Consider the following 24914-nt stretch of genomic DNA (forward strand, 5'->3'; position numbering starts at 1 on the left):
CCCTCGGCCTGCTCCTGCTCCCACCTCCCACCCAGACCCTCCCGCCCTCGGCCTGCTCCTGCTCCCACCCAGACCCTCCCGCCCTCGGCCTGCTCCTGCTCCCACCCAGACCCTCCCTCCCTCGGCCTGCTCCTGCTCCCACCTCCCACCCAGACCCTCCCTCCCTCGGCCTGCTCCTGCTCCCACCTCCCACCCAGACCCTCCCGCCCTCGGCCTGCTCCTGCTCCCACCTCCCACCCAGACCCTCCCGCCCTCGGCCTGCTCCTGCTCCCACCTCCCACCCAGACCCTCCCCCCCTCGGCCTGCTCCTGCACCCACCTCCCACCCAGACCCTCCCGCCCTCGGCCTGCTCCTGCACCCACCTCCCACCCAGACCCTCCCTCCCTCGGCCTGCTCCTGCTCCCACCTCCCACCCAGACCCTCCCGCCCTCGGCCTGCTCCTGCACCCACCTCCCACCCAGACCCTCCCCCCCTCGGCCTGCTCCTGCTCCCACCTCCCACCCAGACCCTCCCCCCCTCGGCCTGCTCCTGCTCCCACCTCCCACCCAGACCCTCCCCCCCTCGGCCTGCTCCTGCTCCCACCTCCCACCCAGACCCTCCCTCCCTCGGCCTGCTCCTGCTCCCACCTCCCACCCAGACCCTCCCTCCCTCGGCCTGCTCCTGCTCCCACCTCCCACCCAGACCCTCCCTCCCTCGGCCTGCTCCTGCTCCCACCTCCCACCCAGACCCTCCCTCCCTCGGCCTGCTCCTGCACCCACCTCCCACCCAGACCCTCCCTCCCTCGGCCTGCTCCTGCACCCACCTCCCACCCAGACCCTCCCTCCCTCGGCCTGCTCCTGCTCCCACCTCCCACCCAGACCCTCCCTCCCTCGGCCTGCTCCTGCACCCACCTCCCACCCAGACCCTCCCTCCCTCGGCCTGCTCCCACCTCCCACCCAGACCCTCCCGCCCTCGGCCTGCTCCTGCTCCCACCCAGACCCTCCCGCCCTCGGCCTGCTCCTGCTCCCACCCAGACCCTCCCTCCCTCGGCCTGCTCCTGCTCCCACCTCCCACCCAGACCCTCCCTCCCTCGGCCTGCTCCTGCTCCCACCTCCCACCCAGACCCTCCCGCCCTCGGCCTGCTCCTGCTCCCACCTCCCACCCAGACCCTCCCGCCCTCGGCCTGCTCCTGCTCCCACCTCCCACCCAGACCCTCCCGCCCTCGGCCTGCTCCTGCACCCACCTCCCACCCAGACCCTCCCTCCCTCGGCCTGCTCCTGCTCCCACCTCCCACCCAGACCCTCCCGCCCTCGGCCTGCTCCTGCTCCCACCTCCCACCCAGACCCTCCCGCCCTCGGCCTGCTCCTGCACCCACCTCCCACCCAGACCCTCCCGCCCTCGGCCTGCTCCTGCTCCCACCTCCCACCCAGACCCTCCCTCCCTCGGCCTGCTCCTGCTCCCTCCCTCCCACCCAGACCCTCTCCCCCTCGGCCTGCTCCTGCTCCCACCTCCCACCCAGACCCTCCCCCCCTCGGCCTGCTCCTGCTCCCACCTCCCACCCAGACCCTCCCCCCCTCGGCCTGCTCCTGCTCCCACCTCCCACCCAGACCCTCCCCCCCTCGGCCTGCTCCTGCTCCCACCTCCCACCCAGACCCTCCCCCCCTCGGCCTGCTCCTGCACCCACCTCCCACCCAGACCCTCCCGCCCTCGGCCTGCTCCTGCTCCCACCTCCCACCCAGACCCTCCCCCCCTCGGCCTGCTCCTGCACCCACCTCCCACCCAGACCCTCCCCCCCTCGGCCTGCTCCTGCTCCCACCTCCCACCCAGACCCTCCCGCCCTCGGCCTGCTCCTGCTCCCACCTCCCACCCAGACCCTCCCTCCCTCGGCCTGCTCCTGCTCCCTCACTCCCACCCAGACCCTCCCTCCCTCGGCCTGCTCCTGCACCCACCTCCCACCCAGACCCTCCCGCCCTCGGCCTGCTCCTGCACCCACCTCCCACCCAGACCCTCCCGCCCTCGGCCTGCTCCTGCTCCCACCTCCCACCCAGACCCTCCCGACCTCGGCCTGCTCCTGCACCCACCTCCCACCCAGACCCTCCCCCCCTCGGCCTGCTCCTGCACCCACCTCCCACCCAGACCCTCCCCCCCTCGGCCTGCTCCTGCTCCCACCTCCCACCCAGACCCTCCCCCCCTCGGCCTGCTCCTGCTCCCACCTCCCACCCAGACCCTCCCGCCCTCGGCCTGCTCCTGCACCCACCTCCCACCCAGACCCTCCCCCCCTCGGCCTGCTCCTGCACCCACCTCCCACCCAGACCCTCCCGCCCTCGGCCGGCTCCTGCTCCCACCTCCCACCCAGACCCTCCCCCCCTCGGCCTGCTCCTGCTCCCACCTCCCACCCAGACCCTCCCACCCTCGGCCTGCTCCTGCACCCACCTCCCACCCAGACCCTCCCCCCCTCGGCCTGCTCCTGCACCCACCTCCCACCCAGACCCTCCCGCCCTCGGCCGGCTCCTGCTCCCACCTCCCACCCAGACCCTCCCCCCCTCGGCCTGCTCCTGCTCCCACCTCCCACCCAGACCCTCCCCCCCTCGGCCTGCTCCTGCTCCCACCTCCCACCCAGACCCTCCCCCCCTCGGCCTGCTCCTGCACCCACCTCCCACCCAGACCCTCCCGCCCTCGGCCTGCTCCTGCACCCACCTCCCACCCAGACCCTCCCCCCCTCGGCCTGCTCCTGCTCCCACCTCCCACCCAGACCCTCCCCCCCTCGGCCTGCTCCTGCTCCCACCTCCCACCCAGACCCTCCCCCCCTCGGCCTGCTCCTGCTCCCACCTCCCACCCAGACCCTCCCTCCCTCGGCCTGCTCCTGCTCCCACCTCCCACCCAGACCCTCCCTCCCTCGGCCTGCTCCTGCTCCCACCTCCCACCCAGACCCTCCCTCCCTCGGCCTGCTCCTGCACCCACCTCCCACCCAGACCCTCCCTCCCTCGGCCTGCTCCTGCTCCCACCTCCCACCCAGACCCTCCCGCCCTCGGCCTGCTCCTGCTCCCACCCAGACCCTCCCGCCCTCGGCCTGCTCCTGCTCCCACCTCCCACCCAGACCCTCCCTCCCTCGGCCTGCTCCTGCTCCCACCTCCCACCCAGACCCTCCCGCCCTCGGCCTGCTCCTGCTCCCACCTCCCACCCAGACCCTCCCGCCTTCGGCCTGCTCCTGCTCCCACCTCCCACCCAGACCCTCCCGCCCTCGGCCTGCTCCTGCACCCACCTCCCACCCAGACCCTCCCTCCCTCGGCCTGCTCCTGCTCCCACCTCCCACCCAGACCCTCCCGCCCTCGGCCTGCTCCTGCTCCCACCTCCCACCCAGACCCTCCCGCCCTCGGCCTGCTCCTGCACCCACCTCCCACCCAGACCCTCCCGCCCTCGGCCTGCTCCTGCACCCACCTCCCACCCAGACCCTCCCTCCCTCGGCCTGCTCCTGCACCCACCTCCCACCCAGACCCTCCCTCCCTCGGCCTGCTCCTGCTCCCACCTCCCACCCAGACCCTCCCTCCCTCGGCCTGCTCCTGCTCCCACCTCCCACCCAGACCCTCCCGCCCTCGGCCTGCTCCTGCTCCCACCTCCCACCCAGACCCTCCCGCCCTCGGCCTGCTCCTGCTCCCACCTCCCACCCAGACCCTCCCTCCCTCGGCCTGCTCCTGCTCCCACCTCCCACCCAGACCCTCCCGCCCTCGGCCTGCTCCTGCACCCACCTCCCACCCAGACCCTCCCTCCCTCGGCCTGCTCCTGCACCCACCTCCCACCCAGACCCTCCCGCCCTCGGCCTGCTCCTGCTCCCACCTCCCACCCAGACCCTCCCTCCCTCGGCCTGCTCCTGCACCCACCTCCCACCCAGACCCTCCCGCCCTCGGCCTGCTCCTGCTCCCTCCCTCCCACCCAGACCCTCACTCCCAGGTCTGTGTTGCGCGGGCTGAGGGTGGGAAGATCTGGGTGGGAGGGAGGGTGCAGGAGCGGGCTGAGCCAATGGGAGCAGTGGGGAAAGCCTCCAGGTGAGCCGTTTTCGGCGCTGTCATCCCCCCAGTCACTTCCTTCCCCCATGATGCTCCCCGCCCCCGCAGCAGGAAGCTGGCACTAGTGCGCCAACCTCACCTGGGCGGCGAGAGAGGCTGGAGTGCCAGTGCAGGCTCCCTGCTGCAGGTGTGGGGGGCAAGTCCCAAGCCTGCGGCCCACCTGCAAGACAGTCGTTGGACCACTAGTGGTCTGGGGACCACACTTTGAGAACCAATTGTCTAGGGATCAAGCATTACGATCCCCAACTTGCAAACCTGCCTAGCTGCTAGGATGGGCAGTCCCACTCATGCTATTTGGGACTCGCTGTGGGAGCAGAGCGCAGCACGTGTCGGGAGTGAGCCAGGTCTCTTGGGACATGTGCCTTTTGCAGCTGCTCTCAAGGTAAACCCAAGTATGATTGGAAGATGGAGGGGCCGTGGTGTTAACACACTGGGAGCAAGTTTCTATTTCTATGCAAATTGTGGGAGGGAAACCTCATGTGAAATAGGGAAGTGTATGACTTTGATAAGAATGTCTGAGAACCTTAACTTGGCACCATGCTCTTTACAGAGGAAGGGACAGAGCAAAACACACCAGCAATGCCTGGAAGCTTCAAGGTGCAAGTTCAATTTCATAGGAGATGGCTTCTTTAGTCAACAGTTTCCCAGGGTGGACTGAACCCTGCAAGCCATGCATTTCCCACAACCCATAAATCAGTGCAACCTTTTATATATCTGTTTACGCTGGAAATTGTCCATTCGAAGAAAAAGGAAGCTGACTTTTTGAAAAAGGGAAATTCTGCTTTTGTGCAAGATCTGGACAATAATTCAACTCGCTACAAAGCAAGATGGAAGTAGGTTGCTAATTGGGGAGGAGCGGTGGGGTCAACAGTAAAACAAGCACATTCTTTTTGGGTTGTTGCCTTTATGACACAAACAACGGGGAGAGGATGTTTTGGAACTATAAGCATTAGCGTTTAAACCCTGATTCCCTGGAATGTGCAGGTTCAGATGTTGGAAGAAGCCACTTTAGAAGCAGATACTGGGAACCAAGTGGGTTTCTCTGGACTGGTCTGCACTAGGACCTTAGTCTGAAATTAGCCCCCCAATACTGATTATCTAAGTGATGTGTCCACACTATCAAACCCATTATTCTGCAAGAAGGGGCTGTGGAATTCGAACGCTGTAGTCTGAGGAGTAATGCTATTCCCAAACTTGTAAGTCCAAAATAATATTAGTGTAGACATTCCTGTGCCGCTAATTCGAACTAATTGGCCACTGGGAGACCACCTGCAGCTCCCCAGAGTACTTCCTGGGCCTGAGTCTGAGGCAGGCTCCATTAACGTGGGTGCACTAACTCAGACGACATTCGATTCTTCCCTGTCGTGAGGACATGGAACTTTGAATTTGGAAACTCAGATGTCCAGAAATTGAATTTAGTACATTTGGAATAATCGCCTAATGTAGAAATGGCCTCAGAGACGTATACATCAAGCCTACATTCTGATTTGCATGGATATCAATGATCCCATGCAGCATTTTTGGATAGGACCGGCATTTGTTCTTGGTCAACATTTCTCCTTCTCCTGCTGGTGTGTAGGATTTTATATGCTAGCTGTTGCCTCCACCCCTGAGGTCACTGCATTGCATTCGGTGCTCTTACATGAGGCTCCTGAGATACTTACGTGGGGGGGGGTCAGCCATTTGTCCCGTGTTAGAATATGGAGTGTGTTCTTCACGCAGGCAGGTCTAGGTAGATGTTAATCCGGATTATTATTTTAAAATTTAAATCAGTGTTTTTATTTACATGTTGCTAGTTGTCTACATTCCACTCCGTAGTGACATTGCTAACATGGATGTCTCATGTTTACTTGTTCCTTTCATTTTTCTAACTGATAACACAAGTTCAGCGTTTACATACATTTCTCACTAAGACGTTTCACAGTTAAAATATTCATCATTGCTGAAAAAAGACAAGACTGGTCCCTCTAACGTCTGTGAGACTCCCACATAAGCAAATAGCCCAGACTATACTGTATTTGCAATTCACATCATCTTCTAATGCAGCGTTTCCCAAAGTGTGCTCCACGGCCCAGTATCGGTCCTTAGAAAAAAAATACCAGTCCTTAGAAAAATTATGGCGCACAATTCTATTAATTTGTGTGACTGGGGGGGGGGGGGAGAGGCGGAACAACTTGCCGTGCACACCGACGCAGAATGCTGGATGCAGCCAGGGGAGCCGGCGCTGGCTGATAAAGCGGCTAGTATTGGGGCTGGGGGTGGGGGGCGAACGCCTGGCTGGACAGATCGGGCCAGCGACACATTTTATTTGCATATTCATCATTTGCTTAATGAATATGCAAATATAAGTTACCAGTCCTCCAAAAGCTTGTGAATGGGTTTACTGGTATCAAAAAGATTGGGAACCACTGTTCTAATGTATTAAACTTACCCAGAAAAACTATACTGACATGCATTGACCAGTTGTGCTCCTTCATCGGTCTTTGCAGTTTAAAACCAACAGGGCTCGTGGTCCCAAGTCACTCAAGCATTCTTGAAAATATGATTCTTGAGTACTTAAATAGGGCTGGTTTTGTAAAAGTCAAATAAGCGATCCACCCACTAGGAGAACTTGTTTATTAAAAAACAGAACTGATGATATACTTCATTAAACTCTTATGTCAGGGTGCAATGGTACCAGCTTTCACACTAGTTTTACAACTGCAACATCTTTAAAAATGTATTTGTGATGTTGGCAGATTAGAGGCCAGTGTCTGTAGGTCTCCGCTGAACACAGACAAATTACTAGCTGGTATCAGTCTGGCTCAACAGGGCATGTTAAAACAGGTATTAGAAGTACAAGAATGTGTTTTGTGAATGTTTATTGATTGAATGTTTGTGCGCTGCTGCCTGGATTAATTTTAACTATAATGTGTCTTTCCTATATTGAAGAGTAATATCGGAGCCTATTGGGAACCTATGCAACTCTGTATGTCACCAGACAGACGTTAACTAATGCAAAGTGTTAACTTCTAACAGCAAATGCTGCATCCTTCCCAACTGGAAAAGTCCATCAGCAGTGGAGGAATTATTGAGGGACAATAAAGAGGATAAACAATTGTTTTGTCCTCCCCTTGGTGAAGAAGAGCCGTGCAAGCAGATTCCTCTCTTCAGCCAAGCATGCAGCTCAGAGCACAAAGGACGAGGATGATAAGAACCTCAAGCAAATAGGAACTGTATGCTGCTTGGATTGGTTAGCAAGATTTATTAGCTATCAGCAAGAGACCAATGGAGCATATGCTGGGTTAACTCTAATGTAGAGGTTCTTATCAAATTTTCTATTACTTTTAGAAACTTAACATTGTAAGTCATGTGTGTATGTTTAATCTGCGTTTACTTTGCAAATAAGGGTGGGTCTACACCGCAGCATGTTTCCGGAAAAACGGTCATTTTTCTGGAAAAACAGTACGGGTGTCCACATTGCCATTGAGTTCTTTTGACAGAAAGTTGAAAGAACGGAGGGTTTTTTCTGACAGCGGTAAACCTCATTCTGCGAGGAAGAAGCCTTTTTCCCAAAAAGCTTTTTCGGAAAAAAGGTGTGTGTGGACGCGGAAGGGAGTGTTTCTTCCAAAGAAGAGGCCTCCAGGAAAAAGCACAGGTGCCCTGGTGCCCACTCTGTCCACAATAATCACAACTTAAATGCGAGATAGCGTCCAATCAATGTGAACACTATCTATCGAAAAAGTAGATTGCTTTTTCGGTGAGCTTTTGTTGTGTAGACACTCTCTTTCAGAAGAAGTTTTATCAGAAGGTCTCTTCTGGAAAATCTTCTTCCGAAAGAAGCCTGCGGACTAGACCTAGCCTGACTCGTTTCCTCTTCCTAGGTCATCAATCTTCATTAGGGGACTGATTACAAGCACAGGTGCTGCTCCACCCCCTGCCTGGAAGTGGATTCCAGGCTACAGCTTGGCTCAATGGTTTCCAGCACCCCAACCTTCAGGCATCATCATGGGTGTGAGAGAGCTAACATGCCCTAGGCTTGGTGATTGGTCCTTCAGGACTGGCAGCAATCTGAGTGCCGCTGGGGTTCTTGGTGTAAGATAGCATCTTTGGTGGGGGGCGGGGGTGGAAGAGGACACAGGGGACTGTCGTGGGGCCTAAGGCGGTTCCCTCAGTAACTCCCTGCGGAACTCGCTGCCACTTTGGGGTTCGTCCCCTGCATCTGAGCTGCTGCAGGCACCGCTCCAGCATGATTTAAATCCCCTTGTTCTGAACTGCCCCACCATGGGGCAAGGGCCTGTCCCTGCTCTGCCCTCCCCTCCCCTCCCCTCTCCCTTCCTTCTGGCCCCGCCCCCTCTCTTCTGGCCCCTCCCCCTCTTCAGGCCCTTGCCCACACCAAGCATGGCCTCTTTCCTGCTTCAGCGACCACACTGCGCATGTCCCCTCAGCGAGTTGGGGCGGGGGAGGAAGCGCAGCCGAGCGCAGCGGGAACGGGGGCGGAGTCAGGGCGTGGCTAGGCTAATGAGAGGGACGTTCCCCTGAGCCCTACCCTCCAAGCGCGCCCTGGCCGACCAATCAGCGCGGGTGCCTCCTTAGCGAGGGCGCGCGCCGGGGCCGTGTCCCCGCCTTCCCTCCCCTCCGCCTCTCACAGGCGACGCGCGGTGTGTACACGGGCGCGCGAGCCGGGCCCCCGTGCGCGGCAGCCAATCAGCAGGCGGCAGCGGGAGCTCGGGTCGCGCGCGCCCTCCTTCCGCCCCCCCTCCCCCCCGCAGACCGAGGCGCGTGCCCGCGGTAGCCCCAGCTCCTGGAGCCGCCGCCGCCTCCTCAGTCCGGTTCTCTCCGCCCGGCCGGGGGGCGCGCAGCGAGGCCCCCCCATGGCGGCCCCGCTGAAGAAGGGCCCGGGCGGGCTGATCGGGCTGATGAAGGACGCGTTCCAGCCGCACCACCACCTGGGCCCGCACCAGCCCGGCGCCGTGGACAAGAAGATGGTGGAGAAGTGCTGGAAACTCATGGACAAGGTCGGGGGGGCCGGGGCAGGTGGGGGTGGGGGAGGGGCAGGAGGAGGCTGGGGAGGAACTAGCAACTGGGGGCAGGGTTGTGCCGGGGAGGGGGGGCTGGAGACAAGGGCAGGAGGGGGCTGGGGGGCAGGAGGGAGCTGGGGCTGGGGGGCAGGAGGGGGCTGGAGACAAGGGCAGGAGGGGGCTGGGGGGCAGGAGGGAGCTGGGGCTGGGGGGCAGGAAGGGGCTGGAGACAAGGGCAGGAGGAGACTGGGGGGCAGGAGGGGGCTGGAGACAAGGGCAGGAGGAGACTGGGGGCAGGAAGGGGGCTGGGGGGCAGGAGGGGGGGGGCAGGAGGGGGCTGGAGACAAGGGCAGGGGCAGGAGGGGACCGGGGGGCAGGAAGGGGCTGGAGACAAGGGCAGGAGGGGACTGGGGGGCAGGAAGGGGCTGGAGACAAGGGGGCAGGAGGAGGCTGGGGGGCAGGAAGGGGCTGGAGGCAGGGGCAGGAGGAGACTGGGGGGCAGGAGGGGGCTGGGGCTGGGGGGCAGGAAGGGGCTGGAGACAAGGGCAGGAGGGGACTGGGGGGCAGGAAGGGGCTGGAGACAAGGGCAGGAGGAGACTGGGGGGCAGGAAGGGGCTGGGGGGCAGGAGGGGGCTGGAGACAAGGGCAGGAGGAGACCGGGGGGCAGGAGGGGGCTGGAGACAAGGGCAGGAGGAGACTGGGGGGCAGGAAGGGGCTGGAGACAAGGGCAGGAGGAGACTGGGGGCAGGAGGGGGCTGGAGACAAGGGCAGGAGGAGACTGGGGGGCAGGAAGTGGATGGAGACAAGGGCAGGAGGAGACTAGGGGGCAGGAGGGGGCTGGAGACAAGGGCAGGGGGGAGCCTGGGAAGAGGGGGCTAGAGAGGTGAGAGGAAATTAGATTTTGAAGGGTCTGACTCTGGTGAGAGGCTGGGGTGGATGATAGTGGTGTTCAGGAGAGGAGCAATATGTCTGTAGAAATGCTGTACTTCAGGGGTTGCTGGGTAGAGCGCTGGGGAAGATGGAGAGCTTCTTAGGGGGGTGGTTAGAGTAGTGGTCAGCACCATGGGAAACATAGGTTGCGGGTATGTTCTTGTTTCTGACCCATGCTTGGGAGTTCCAGCCCCAGCACTGTGTGTGGTTTGCTCTCTTGATGGCAAGTCAGAGGGGCTGGGGTACCTTGGCGGCTCGGAGAGCTCATTATTGCATGAGTACTGACAATGCATTGGGACTCAGTATATAAGCTTTTTATTAAAAGTGAGTTTTGAGTACCAGTCATGAGACCCTGTATAATTCCCTCTGAGAGAAACATGTGGTGTTATGCTAAAATAAGGGAAATCAAATCTCATGCTTCATGGCATAAAATGATTGCTGCAGGAATCAGAAAGGAATCAGTCCCATGACTCTTGGCATCACATATCCAGGTTCTTGAATTTGTTTTGCCCTCCAAAATCAGGCAGTGGGCGCTGCTAGAGGTGGTACACTGGACTTGATGGTCTGCCTAAATGCGGTAAAGCAAGTCCTAGTACTGATAGGTATGTTGGTAGAAGAGTCACTGCCCTAAATAGCCCCATCAATGCTTAATTCTAATTGAAGATAAATGTGCCATGATAGTTTATACCTACATGAGTGATACTGGCACTGTTCTTCATTCCACAAATGGGCATAGTAATCAAGGAGGCAGGCTTAAGGGAAATATAATTCATTTATGGTTTTCTGTAGCTTTAGTTAGGACATCTTACCTTTCTGTTGTTAGTTTCCATGGATAGGTGATTACATTTGTATAGGACTGAGAGAGATTCCTGTCTGAAATGAGTGGCATTCTTCATGGGTGGCATAACCCTGGGTTCAATTGAGAGTAGGTTAGTGCACAGTGGATATAGTTGGAAAGCAGTTGGTGACACTTTGGGGAGTGCCACACCCTCCACCTGAGACAGGATGGGAAGGGCTGCTGGGCATAAGTCATACAATTACCCTGCAAACCCATGCATTTTATCTTTCTTCCTCTTTTAACAGACAGCATTTGTGCAAGAAAAGCCCTGAATTGCCTGCTGCAAATGTACCTCTGTTCATTCTGTCAGGAAGAGTAGAAATACCGTTTTTAAAAGGCCAGTAAGAAATATTCATGACAAAAAATTCCCTTTTAAGTACTGGCAGACTCTACAAAAACATGGTTTATGATTGTCACTTTCATTTGCTACTTATGTGATGAACTTTCTTTATCTCTTTACATGGACCAATGGGGGTGGGCAAACTTTTTGGCTTTAGGGTCACATCTAGGTAGGGAAATTGTATGGCAGGATTGGGATGCAGGAGGAGGCTCAGAGCAAGGAACTGAGGTGTGGGAGGGAGCTCAGGGTAGGGGATTGCGCAAGGATTTGGGGTGCAAGAGGGAGTGTAGGGCTCAGGCTCCTTCTGCATGCCACTTACCTTAAGGTGGCAATGCAGTGGGGCTTAGGTAGGCTTTTCCCCTGCTCTGACCCCATGCCGTTCCCTCCAAGGAGTGGCAAGGGGGCAGGCGGCTCCATGTGTTGCTCTTGCCTGCAGGCACTGCCCTCACATTTTCCATTGGCCTCAGTTCCTGGACAGTGGGAGCTGCGGAGGCTACACTTTCAGTAGAAATGGTGTCTCTAGCCTCTGTCAGAAGCTAGGAATGGGCAACAGGGGTGGGATCACTTGACGATTCCCTGCTCTGTTCATTCCCTCTAGCATTGGCCGCTGTCGGCAGACAGGATACTGCGCTAGAGGGACCTTTGGTCTGACCCAGTGTCGCCGTTCTTATGCTCTAGTGAGGGAAGTGTGTGGAGTCCTCTGCCCTTCTCTCAATTCCAGGGACTGCAGGGGAAGCCTGCCGCATCTCCACAGTGCTGCTGGTAATCCTAGAGGCCGGAATAAAAGCCCTGATGGGCTAGATGTAGCCCATAGTTTGCCCACCCCATGTTGGAACGGTATTAGACATGCATATTTCTGTATCTATTCATATGCAGATTAGGAATGTAAAATCTTGTCATTGGCTAACCTGTTAAATGGGAAGTTGACTTCACATTTAACCAATTGGGCTCCCTCCTCCACTGCTGCAGCTGGGCTGGGGCAGCCCCCTGCCTTCAAGGTCCTCCTGATCCTATCGTGGACATGGGCTGCTCCAGGCGGCCCTTGCCCACAACATCCCATATTGCTCTTGTCTGCGATGCGGTCGCGCCTGCTCCGGACAGGGGCTGCTCTGGACACCAGAAGCAGTCCCTGTACGTGGTGGGGCTGGAGCAGCCCCCTACCCATGGCTGACAGGGAGCTCCTCCAACCCCCACTGGTTAACCAGTTAACCTTTCACATCCCTAATACAAATGTGTTGTTAGTGCCTGGTTGTGACTTGCTCTGGTGTGAGTCTTCATCATTCCCATGGAAAATATGCTGAGGATGTGAAGCCTTAAGCAGTTAATCGGTAGGGGCTGGAACAGCTCCCTGCCTGCCGACGGCAGGAGACTGCTCTAGCCCTGCCATGGATGGGGTTGCTCCGGTGGCAGCCTCTGTCCGCAGCAGGCCCGGGCAGCCTGCAAGCAGGGGCTGCTCTGACTGGGATGCCAGCGAAACTCCTGCCTGTGGAATGCTCTGGGATGCTGCAAGTAGGGTGCTGTTTCAGCCTGGCTGAGGCAGCCCTTGCCTGCTTTGGGGGAGCTGTTCCAGCTGGGGAAATGGTCCCTGCTTGTCCCCCCCCCCCCCCTTTTAACCAGTTAGCCAGCTAAAAGGGATTTTACATCCCTAGTATATGCCATGTATATGCATGCATTCATGCTTAACTACGTACACTAGTCAGGCAAATAGAAAGGCTTAAAAAAGTTGGACTAAGAAAGATGGAGGTTACCGTGGTTTGTTGTTTTCTTGTATACAAGCAGCATTTTCTGGGTGACATTGGGTACCAATACCACTAATGAACTACATAGTCATTGCTTGGCCACACACATCTTCATTAACATGAAATTGTGATTAGCAAAGCAAAGCCAAGGGTGTTGTAGTTGCTGCAAAAATATATAGAGGAATTTATTTTACCTGAACTTACGTTGGCTGCCAATTTTACAACTTCATTATGAAATGCCTTTATAAATAGTGGTTGAAAGTGCGAGTTAAGTACTTAATAGTTAAACTATTAAAATCAGATGAAGACCCTAGTCTTGCAGTCTTATCATCCTGGGGGTACCCTGCATCTATGTGGAGCCCTGTTAACTTCATCAGTTCTGTAAAGATGTAATAGTCTGTGTGAGCATTATCCAGTTACAGGATTGGGCCTAAAGTAGAGTATCTGCTTTTTAACACAACAAGTTGCCAGCCATTAACTAAGAATTGATTGGGGAAAAAACAAGGAGTTGGGGAGAACTTGTGAAAAATTAAGTGAAACTTCATTTCCTTTGTCAGTTATCTGGTCATTTCAAATATACATAAATTCAGATCGGTGTATAAGAAAGTAGTTGATGGGTGCACATATGATAAGAGATCTTAGCGTTTTAGACACACAAGCTATGTTTATATGTGTACAGTGACCTAATTTCATTGAGCCATAAAATTAGTTGGTATCCTCCAAAAGCATCCAGAGACTGCTGTTCTTCAGGTGTGGCTAATGATTTCATACACAAGCTAATTAGTTGTCAAACAGCTCTGTTCCATTCACTCTGTCATATGTTGTCATTTTGACATATGCCTAACTCCCATCTGAAGAAGTTTTACGTTTGTTTCTTACTAATTTTGTCCCGTGTTCTTCCCACAGTTGCCTTTGGTGACATAATGAGGCCAAAGCTCCAGTGTCGGGCAGCACTCCTTTGTGTATCTAGTGGGATATTCATCTTCAGTTACCTCTTTTACTCATTTTTGTGCCTGGGGTGTTGATGTGGGGTTCCATAGTAAGGCTTTGTTTAAGGTTTCTTGACTTGTGACAAGGGCTTCATCCACTTTGCAATGCATAAATAATAGGATTCTCAAATTTTAACAAAGAACATTCTTATCTGTTAAAATTTGAAAGCAATACTGTGTTTGTAAAGCTAATGATGTAAGTCATTACTGCTCAGGCAGCAAGCATAATAGTGCACTTCAGTACTTTGGAAGTTCTGTGTTTTAACAAATTTTGACAGTTGATAAATAAATAAGCATGCCACTTCAGAACAAACATTGGACATTGGCTAATTACTTTCTAGTACTTCAGATGGATCTCATTCATGGCATTCTGGGCGCATCTAGTATGTCCATGTTAGTTGTCAGTGAAATTTTATGTACAGGCAGTCCCCGGGTTACGTACAAGATAGGGACTATAGGTTTGTTCTTAAGTTGAATTTGTATGTAAGTCGGAACTGGCTCCAGATTCAGCCGCTGCTGCTGAAACTGACCAGGGGCTGACTACAGGAAGCTGGAGGCAGAATTGCTCTGCCCCCAGCTTCCTGGAATCAGCCACTGATCAGTTTCAACAGCGGCTGAATCTCGAGCCTGGGACAGAACAGCTGGGCTGCCAGATAGGTCCCTGCGGGACCAACCCGGCAGCACCCCAGCTGCTCTACCTCAGGGTCCACAACAAAAGCCTGGTCTGCTGGGGGAGGGGCGCACTAGCTGCACCCCCCCCCCCCAGCAGACCAGGGACATGGGGAGCAAAGCCGCAGAGGCGCGGGACCCTGCCGCCGCTGCCGCTTTGCTCCCGGTGCCTCTGGTCTGCTGGGGACCGTCTCCAGCAGACCAGGGACACCCAGAGCAAAGCCGCAGCGGCGCGGGACCCCTCCGCCTCCCCGGCTTTGCTCCAGGTGTCCCTGGTCTGCTGGAGACGGTCCCCAGCAGACATGGGGCACCCGGAGCAGCTTTTCTCGCCCCGGAGGTCGAGGTGGCGGGACCGCTGCGCTCTGGGCGGTCCTGCTGCCTGTGAGCTCCAGGGCGAGAAAGCCCTGTTCGTAAGTGCGGATCCGACATAGGTCGGATCCGCGTAACTCGGGGACTGCCTGTAGTTTGCCATCTGTACCATCCTAGCTTATTTGGATTTAATTTTGCAGTTGCTGCGTTATGTGAAAGCAGCTATTTAAGTAAGTAAAATCATTAGGCAGATAGATGTTTTGGGTGTGGTTTTCAAAGTTGAGTTCATGCTTTCGGGGAAAGTATGCTCATGCGTTCCTTTTCTACCTATGGCAGGTCATGTTTTGGGACTTGAATGCAGGCTACAGCTTGTCTGAGTGTTGTGGCCTGGTGCACCTTGTTTAGGAACTAAAATAGTGTTTGGACTGTGTTGTTAGGCCTCTTTACCCCTTCCAAAAAATCAAACCCCAAACCAAAAATGACTGTCCTGACATAGGTTATCACTAATTGGAAGGATTTTGTTTCCCATTGAAACATACTTCCCATCTGTTTCATGAGAATAAAACGGTCCTTTTGTATACGGCTGTATCTTTAAATATTTGGCTACTTTGTAGATTAATATTTAAATATTAATTACAGTTAGAGAGTCTGATCAGGCCCTTGTCTTACTAGGTGCTGTACAGATACAGAAATAGTTTACGGTATGTAGGTCAGACCCTTCAGGGGCACACCACCTACAGTTTTGTTAGAGTATCTGCCCCACTTTGGCAAACATTAAAGAAAATAGCAGAATCTTGTACCTTTCATATGTTTCAGTGACTTTTGATGTCATTTAATAGGATCCTGGAATCTGAGGTTCTAGTACAGTTTTTTTAAACTTTGTTAAAGTAGAGCAGGAAACCTTTAAAGTTCTTTAGGCAAGCGTTCTGCCTTTGTTCTGTAAGACAAGGACTAGAGTATGATTGATTAGCATGGTTTTTAACTTTATAACCACAGTTTGCCTGTTCAAGTATGCAAGACTAAACATGCTGCTATATTATAAACAGTTCTGGCATATATAATCTGTTACATTGCATATTTGCATATTACCAGCCACCTTGAAATTTCACTTCTTTATGTATTCTGATAGATGTTAATGGCTGCTTATGAGCTTGACCTAAATTCAGCAATTTGATTTCTTATCTAGGGCCTGGAAGTTGAATCATACCTTTGAGGCTCTGCTGTTGCTTGTCTTGTGAACCTTCAAAGTGCATCTCAGTCACTTCTTTGTACTGCCTGTGGTCATCCTATATATTTTAACTAGGATAAAGACTGAGGAACTGATCCAATTTCTAATTGATCCAATTTCCTCATCTTTTCACTGTTAATTAAAGCATTGCCTGATATCAGAAATATTGTTAATGTAGTAAAATAACTTGTTAGAGCTGTGCCTTGACAGAAGAGTTACTTTATATATTTTGGTTAATGCAGTTGATAACTTATCTTCAGAACATAATCTATGGCAGTAGACTATTACTAATATTCAAGGTATGTCGACAGCGTAGCTCAGAGCCTCCCACCCAAGGCTCATGCTATCAGGGCTCATGCTGGCTCAGTAAAAATAGCTGTGTGGATGTTGCAGTAATAGCAGCAGTGTAGGCTAGGGTGGGCTTACGGTAAGGTGTCTAGCCGAAGACTCTGCAGATGTCCACACAGCTATTTTCCTACCCAAGTCTGGAAGGCTTGCTCCCAGCTGCATTGAAGACAATCTAATGCAGTGCTTGGGCATTTGAGGAACTGGCTGTGAAAAATTCTAAAATACTTAAGAAGGGTTTTGTAACTGGATGGGACAGAATAGTACATTGCACATTACAGGATGTAGAGGAAACTGGTGGCTGATGAGCGAAAATAGCAAATACTCCTCTAACCTCAATGTGAATATAATTCATCACATTTTTAAATTAACGTCTGGAAATTTTGTTGCAAGTCAGACCCTCAGGTGTGGTTTCAGCAGAAGATGGGAAGTTGATAAGTACTGAGTTGCTGGTTTCTCAAGGAAAAATTAGGTTCTTGACTTGGGGGGTGGCAGGGAATAGCTTTGTTTTTTTAAATGAAAGAAAACAGTTTTCCTCATAGTTCTGTTTAGAAAAACAGCACTGGAAGGAAAATAGGAATTGAGATATCAATAGAGATCTGTGACTCCTAGGTTTTTTTTCTTCTTTTAAGGGATACTGTCAAATCATAACTTGCAGACAAATTTCTGCACCTATGTTGTTAACATCTACATAAATATCACACTTTTCAGAATGCTTTTTAACTTAATCTTTGTTACAAGTCAAAGTAAAAAGAATAGAGAAGAATTTTTTTTTTAAACTTAATGCTTTTGACAGCACTTCATAGTTTCACTGTTTCCTCATTCTAGTCATAGTTCCCCTATTTGTGTGAATCTTTAATATAGCAATAAGGAAGAGAAAAACATTTAAAAAATAAGAAATGTAAAAGGGACACTATAGTTTTACCATTATAAGGCTAGAGGAAAATTTATAAATCCATTACACTTTTGTAGTTATTTATGCTCTCTTTTTACTTTTTTCAGTTCTGTCATCTTGGAAACAGAATGTATTTGTTCACAAACAACTGTTTTCATTATAATTTTTAAAAATATAGAAACATTTCTGTTGGAAAAAGATGTTTTTTTAAAATAGTTTTATGGTGAGGCTGAAATTCAGTTGACAAGGTCCCTTTAAGACTGCAACTATTTCGAGTTTCCTTATCCTCTAATCATAACTCCGGTCATCTGAAGAAGTGGGCTGTGCCCACGAAAGCTCATGATACCATCTACATGTTTTGTTAGTCTATAAAGTGCTACCAGACCATTTGCTTGCTGTTTTTTAAAAAAAAAAACCAGAAATTACCTCACCTTACATGAGGTGCGCTCACAGTAAAGAATTTGCTGCCTTTCTGCACTCACTGTAAATTTTGTTTGGTAGCAGTTAATCATGGCAAGAGAATGAATGGCATGCATGGTAACTTGCTGATACACTGCTGGTTTCCCAGAGCCGTGAATGTCCCTTTTTGCAGGTGCACAGCTAGAGAAATAAACAAACTCATATTTTATTTTAGCTAAATGATGGGCCACTTGTAAGCAAGTAACTTTCTACTTGAGGGCTGATATTGCCTGCTTTTAAAACCTCATATGGGAAATAGTTCAGCTGTTGAAATACGTGTCTGTATGGTGAATAATAATTAAATAATAATAATACTTATTTAAAATTCATCAGGTAATAAAACCAAAGTTTTTCAGGGTTTTTTCTTTTTTTGTCTGTAAACTGTTTACTTTGGATATTCACACAAGGTACTTTAATTAAAAGTTTATAGAGGTTGTGAGAATATGACCTGTCTGCAGAATTTGTTGCTTTTCTGAGAAAACATGTTTGATATTGATGTCAATATCAAGTTAGTCAGTATAGTTCTGACATACAGTAGAGTAGGTCTGCTTCCTATGTAGCTGGATAGTTTCAAGTGATAACTATCTGTGTAATTTCCTATTACAGCTGACCCAAAGAAATGACTGTTCTGTATTTTTGACTTGTCTGCTTCCTTCACGTGGTTTCCCTATAACACACCAAGAATAACTTTATACCCTATTGATTAAATAACAGTCTAGATCTATGGGAGCAATAATGGTGCTACCTATGTGTAGTTTGCTTTGGGAGCATGGTTAGGATCCTTCCATGGTGAAAAGTGAAACTGTGGTCTCGGAAGACAATTGTGTCATAGCTTGGTACTTGGTGAGATCCATTTTACACTGCAATCAAGCCCTAAAAAAGCACCAATCTTGTGATAAACTCCTCTTCTTGTTCAGATCTCCTAGTATTTGTCAGTTCAGAATAGAGAGGAAGTTTATTGGGCTAAATGATTTCCCACCAGTATATTCAGTTCTCCTCCAGAGTAGTATTCTTTCCTATTATGAGAAAAATATTCACCTGTCTTAAACTTGGTGCAGTCAGTCATTCCCTTGATGGAAACTGAATCTCTCAGTGAAGACTTATCAGCAGAATTAGTATAAGCCATGGAATATTGGAAGACTTGTGACCTCTTCACACTGTTTTTTGCATCTATTCTAAAAGGCTGAGTGATCTGCTAGAGCTCCATTTCAGACTAAAAGTTATTTGGTTGAAATATTTACTATGCAGTCACAGTTTGTGAGACAAGATATTGGAATAAGCATTTAAATATGTAATAAATATAGAGAACCAGTTAATTTTTTCAGACTTTCACCTGATAGCGTAGAGTAGCTTTTTACCAGCTTTTGTGTAGGTGATGCACGGAACAGTAGTACTAAGTTGTTCATAGGGCTTTCTTATCTACCTTACTAAAGCCTTCTGAAGGAAGTGATCTTCTGCAGCATTTTTATGAGATCTGCTTTGCAATATCCTTTTGCACAACACTGGTGCCAATTTAGATCTCAGTCATGTCTTTTGATATTAAGAAGTCAAAACAGTGTTTTTACGCTACAGAAGAAAGCTTTAGGAAATTATTGCACCAGCCTTATTTTGTGTTTGAAGTAAATGCCAAAGACCAGAGCTGTTAGTTATTCCTAATTGCCTGTTTTTTTTTTTTTTTTTAATGGCTTTAGAATTAAAGTACTGGAATGGCATTGTCATGCTAAGCTAGTATTTCAGCACTTTGTCAGAGCTCAGAGAGCCCTAATAACTTCGAAAGTTGCATTATGCTATTCTGTAGCCAGCTTTCTCTCTCCCTTGACTGGCTGATAGAGAATCTTGGTTGTTCTGGATACAAGAGAGGCCTTTCTCTGTGAGGTGTGTGAGATCTTTTTTAATACTGTTTTACCTATTGATTAAACTTATTTTCACAAGCTCTGTCTTGTAGACCACCAACATTTAGAGAGCTTTCTGGGCTGGTCATACACAGTGTTGTCATGAGCATTCTCTTTGCTGGTGGAATGAGATTTTTCTAATCAGTTATGGTGCCTAACCTGTGATGTAGAAGCAAAAATAGATGCGTATAAAATGACAAAAAATATGTCCTTAATGATCATCATTATTTGTTTTGCATAGTGTACTTGTGGAATAATCGACTCAAATTGATACTAACTAGGAATGTGTAGGCCATCTCTCTGCTGTAATACAAATTAGAAAGGATAGATCTTGAGGCAGTAAAAGAAAATTAATCTGCAAGGCATGCCAGGTAACTTGCTAGAAAATAAGTTACCAGTGTCTAACTTTTATTTAATCACTGATGAGTAAAACTAGAGTAGCAAGTGCTTTTGTGAGCAGATGCACACACAGGAGAGAAATAACTGTAGAGGATCAAATTTTGTTCTTAGATTTGCATGCAGCTTATTGAAGTCAGTGGAGATGCGTATCTGGGTACCCAAAGCTGTGTTCCTGCTAGTAAACTGTTTACTACTAAAGTTAGAGTATTTCAAATGAGATTTGGGGCTGTCTTCTTTCTGCATAAAAAAATCTTTCTTTGTATTCCCTGTTGATAGCTTTATAGTTGCTTTTATGCTAGTCATTCATTGTAAATCTACAAATTCAGAGTCAAGTTTTTCATTTAAGTGGACGCCACTATAATTCTCCATTATAAGACTATTGTACATAGGGAAATTTACTGGAATTAAGTTTGTCACATAAATACTAAGCTGGAAAAAGACGCATTTACTCTAGAGCAAGAGTGCCCATGCGGGGAGTTACATCATTATAGCTACAATACATTTCCCAGTGTAGACAAGGTCTTAGTCTGGATCATATCTTTTTCATGAAAACGTTTGGCAAGATAGCAGCTTAGTCAGACACTACCTATTGAAATATTATTGCTTCACGTATTTTAAGATTAATTTTGTGTGCGATGTAATCTCCTGGAATCTGGGTATCCATACTCATGAAAACATATTAACCTGTAGATTGTGACTTTTATAATTAATGGAAATATGTTCACGGGCTAGTATGTCTGGGCAGATGCAGTATAATGTGAAATTACTTATATTTCAGCATATCATCGTTTGCATTTCAAGCAATGTTGCTGATCATCTACTTAAACAACAGTTGCTTGTAATTTTTAAATAATCTTAAAAGCTTAAAATGGTGACTTTTTCCATCGTTTGTTTATTGCAGGTGGTACGTTTATGTCAGAATCCAAAACTGGCACTAAAGAACAGCCCACCCTATATTCTAGATCTGCTACCTGATACGTATCAGCACCTACGAACCATCCTATCACGCTATGAGGGGAAGATGGAGACCCTAGGAGAAAATGAGTATTTCAGGGTCTTCATGGAAAACCTGATGAAGAAGACCAAACAGACTATCAGCCTCTTTAAGGAAGGGAAGGAGAGGATGTATGAGGAAAACTCGCAGCCTAGGTAATGAAGTTACTACAAATATTTTAATCACAGTCTAGCTGAATTGGTGAAATCTGGAATTGGTCAGCTACTTGCAAGTAGGAATAAGAGATCCTCCGGAATAGGGCTTTATTCTGGAGGATCGCGCCAGTCTGGACGCTTTTCTCCGGCTTATCTCCAAGCCGGAAAAAAGCGGCGGCCATGAAAATGAAAATGCCGTGGGGGATATTTAAATCCCCCGCGCATTTGCCTCTTCCAAAGTTCTACATTTGCATCCCTATTCCGTAATAGGAGGCCAATGTAGACGTAGCCACTGTGTCTTAGCTTTGACTTGAATCACATTGGTATAAAGAGTAACATTATGTTCTAAATAAACAACAAGAAGTCCCGTGGCTCCTTATAGACTAATAGATTTATTGGAGCATAAGCTTTCATGGGCAAAAATCCACTTCGTTAGAAGCATGTGATGAAGTGGGTCTTTGCCCATAAAAGCTTATGCTCCAATAAATCTGTTAGTCTGTAAGGTGCCATAGGACTTCTTGTTGTTTATGCAGATTCAGACTAACACGGCTACCCCTCTGATTATGTTTTGAATGGGTTTTCAGTTTTATGTATGAGCTGTACCTACAGTTCCATGTGAAAGAAAAATCCCCAATAAGTTTCTTTTTTTGTATAAATCTGTAAAGACTTCAGAATAGCTTATTTAGTTTTAAACCACTAAGTACTTAATATAGAAAGACTTAATTTTACAAACTTTAATTGCTGGAGTCGTGACCTCTGCTCTGTTAATTTGATTGTCTTTCTGGAGGTTGTGTCAGCACTTAATGAAATTAAAAAAAACCCCAACCAACTCTAGCATAAGAGGAAGAGATAAGGAAAAAAAGTGATTGTCCTAAAATTCTCTCACTTCCTTGTCATATCATACTAGAAATTTGAAGATAGGGTGAAGCTCTCATTTGTGCATATGGATCTATTTTTAAATTAAAGGAACCTGAGTGTTTTCAGAGGTCTGAGGGAGAGGAGTGTTCTTTTGGCAAGTCACTGTATCAATGGCATAGCATTTTATAATGATATTTTCTCCTTGGCTATCAATGAAAGGGTTTCCCAGGAGTCTTTTTTCACTGGCTTTGACATCCATGTCACCTCTGTTTAGAGATGGACTGCAATAGCTCTTGGTATCCTGAGCATTGTCATGATCGAGACACTCAAGGTTTTAGAAGCACTTTGTTTAAAAGCTTGTGTCTTGAAGGACACAAATATGAGCACAAGTCCTATTACTAAACGTTGTGTGCATATATGTTTGCTGTTTTAGCTGTGTGATACAGTTGAGAGCAAGATTTTGTAGACTCGTATCAACAAAACGGAGACAGAGAGGGCTACTTATGGGTGCCTCCATTTATTTTTCATTGCTGGTTTTTCAAAGTGTAGTACTGAGCAGTTCTCTCCTCCCTGAGAGTGCTGTCCCAGGTTCTGTAGGTCCCATCTTGTCACATTCCTCATTTAATTTGCATACTTGGTTTTGTAGTGTTTTCTTTATTAAGAAAACACATTGTTTTTGGCATGCTGACAGTTTACATCTCATCTGACCCTCTAATGATTCAGTTTCTGCCTTATCTGCTGGCTTCTTGAGTTTGGAGAAGAGGATGGCAGGCTAGCCTCTGTCTGATAAGAGAGATGGTGGTGTGTGATTGGCCTGGGAAGAAACCAGAAAATGTGCTGAGGAAACTTGCTCCTTTGAGTGCGTACATCTGTTTGAACTCTGGGTGACTGGTTAGATTCCTAACTGCTGTTACATAGTCAGTTATCACTAACTAGGGATGTGAAGGACTAGTCGACTATCCGATAAGCAAATGTTTATCGGATAGTCAACAGGATAGTCGACTAGTTGCTTCCCCACCCCTTTATGCCTCTAGCAGTGTCAGCGGGGGAGTCCCCAGCTGACCCCGGGCTCCAAGCAGTGCTTTTGCCTTTGAAGTGTAGCAACAGCTTTAGGGTTAGGGATGTTGCTACGCTTTAAAGGCAGAGGTGCCCTATCAGCTAATCGAATAGTCGATGCAAAATGTATTGACTATTTGATTAGTCAATTACCCGATACTTAACATCCTTATCGCTAACAGCAGAAGTGGCTTTTTTTTTGTCTACAGACGACCATGAGTTGGAGTGTTTTGGATTCATATGTTATACCTGTCATCTATGCCTTTATTACTTCAGTTAATTAGTAGTTTGCCAAATTCTGCACAAACTTCATTATTGAAGTTGTCTAAACCTAAGTATCTCATGAATGGTATGTTATACCAGTGGTCTGCATTGGCCACCCATTGGTTTCTGGATGAATTTTATGTGGTTGGTTTTAAATTGTAAACTCTGACTATATTGAGGCTTGTTTATGTGAGAGATCTCCTCCTTGCTTGTGCCCTACTGTCAAAGTTGAGATCAGCAGAGACACTTGAACTGGAATCCCCAAATACAAGAAATGGGAGATGGGGGCAGAGGGTGGAAGGGATGCCAGCAAGAGGTTGTCTTTGTGGGCACTGTGACTTTAGAATTTTACTCCTCACTTGGCCCAGAATAGCTTGAGCATGCCGTAGAACAGGGCTACTCAACATGTGGCCCGTTCCCCATTTGTTTGTGACCTGTGGTGCGGTTTGGGCTTACGTGGGGCTCAACATGTGGCCTGCAGGTGGGATCCTTTGAACATGGCTTCCACTGGGAACATGCTCCGCAACAGCGAGGCATCTCCCAGGAGGGGTGAGCATTGAAAGACGCAAGAGAATGGGCTCGCTGGAACAGATGTGTGTAGGGTGTGCGTGTTTCTAGCCCCCAGGGAGGAAGTGACAGGAGCACTGGGACATTGTGGGAAGTGTTTTGCATTCATGCCCGTCAATGTGAAAGAAGCTGTTTGCATATATTTGCACGTATATGCAACCACACTTAAGTTGCGGCAGTGGGTATGTGCTGTAAGTATCATTGTGGCCCCCAGGGCTTCCAAAGTTGAGTAGCCCTGCCCCAGAGGTTATCTGTTGTCTCTGGCTTTTGTAGAGGAAAGCAATGGCAAGAGGGTGTTGAGGGGAAGGGTTAATGTTTATTCAGCTGGTACTGGTACAAGTGAGTTGTAAAAAGTGTATTTTTTTGTATTAAACTATTTTCAGAGAGCACTCAGGGCAGTGGAATAAGTATTTATTTTTGATGTGCAAACCTTGAAGAAAGTAGAAAAATGTGGAACTTAACTGAATCTGTTAAGTTAGTCAGTTGCAACTAAATTCAAGTGGCTGAAACTTTTGCAGCTATTTGCTTCTAATATTTTGAAACCAAAATGGGAACTAATTAAACCACTTTGCATAAATGTTTGTTGATGATTTTGTACTTTAATGCATCCATGCACTATGGCTTCATTAACACTGTTTTGATTTCCCCCTTTTCATGACCACTCGAGGGTTTATTCAGTATTATTCTGTTAAGTTATTTTACTTTTGGATGGTGCCTCAACTAAAAATCTCTTCATAGCAATTTGAAGTTTTCAAGTAATTTCTTGAATGTGGGAAGTGAAATTAAACTAAAAGCTGATGTTTAGCATTGCTTTCTGACAAATTTGTGATGTTGGTTAGTGAAGATTGTGCTACACTTCAGTTTGTATCACAGCTGTACATTTATGTGCTTTTAAAATTTAATTCCAATTTTTTGTATAAGGATTTCAAGGTTTGGGGCCTGTAT

General features: G+C 49.4%; 1 protein-coding gene across 1 annotated transcript in view; it reads left to right on the plus strand.

Annotated features, from left to right (window-relative positions):
• The first annotated feature begins 8777 nt into the window (after positions 1-8777).
• The window catches only part of CBL (Cbl proto-oncogene), a 58082-nt gene continuing 41945 nt past the window's right edge, over positions 8778-24914 (plus strand). The window contains exons 1-2 of the mRNA XM_075909358.2: positions 8778-9040; positions 20977-21224. Coding sequence (XP_075765473.1) covers positions 8897-9040; positions 20977-21224 — 392 coding nt within the window. The 5' untranslated portion in view covers positions 8778-8896. The remainder of the gene's footprint in view (positions 9041-20976; positions 21225-24914) is intronic.

The sequence above is a fragment of the Pelodiscus sinensis genome, chromosome 25 (assembly GCF_052426305.1).
Source record: "Pelodiscus sinensis isolate ZL-2025 chromosome 25, ASM5242630v1, whole genome shotgun sequence".
Classification (NCBI taxonomy): Eukaryota; Metazoa; Chordata; order Testudines; family Trionychidae; genus Pelodiscus; species Pelodiscus sinensis.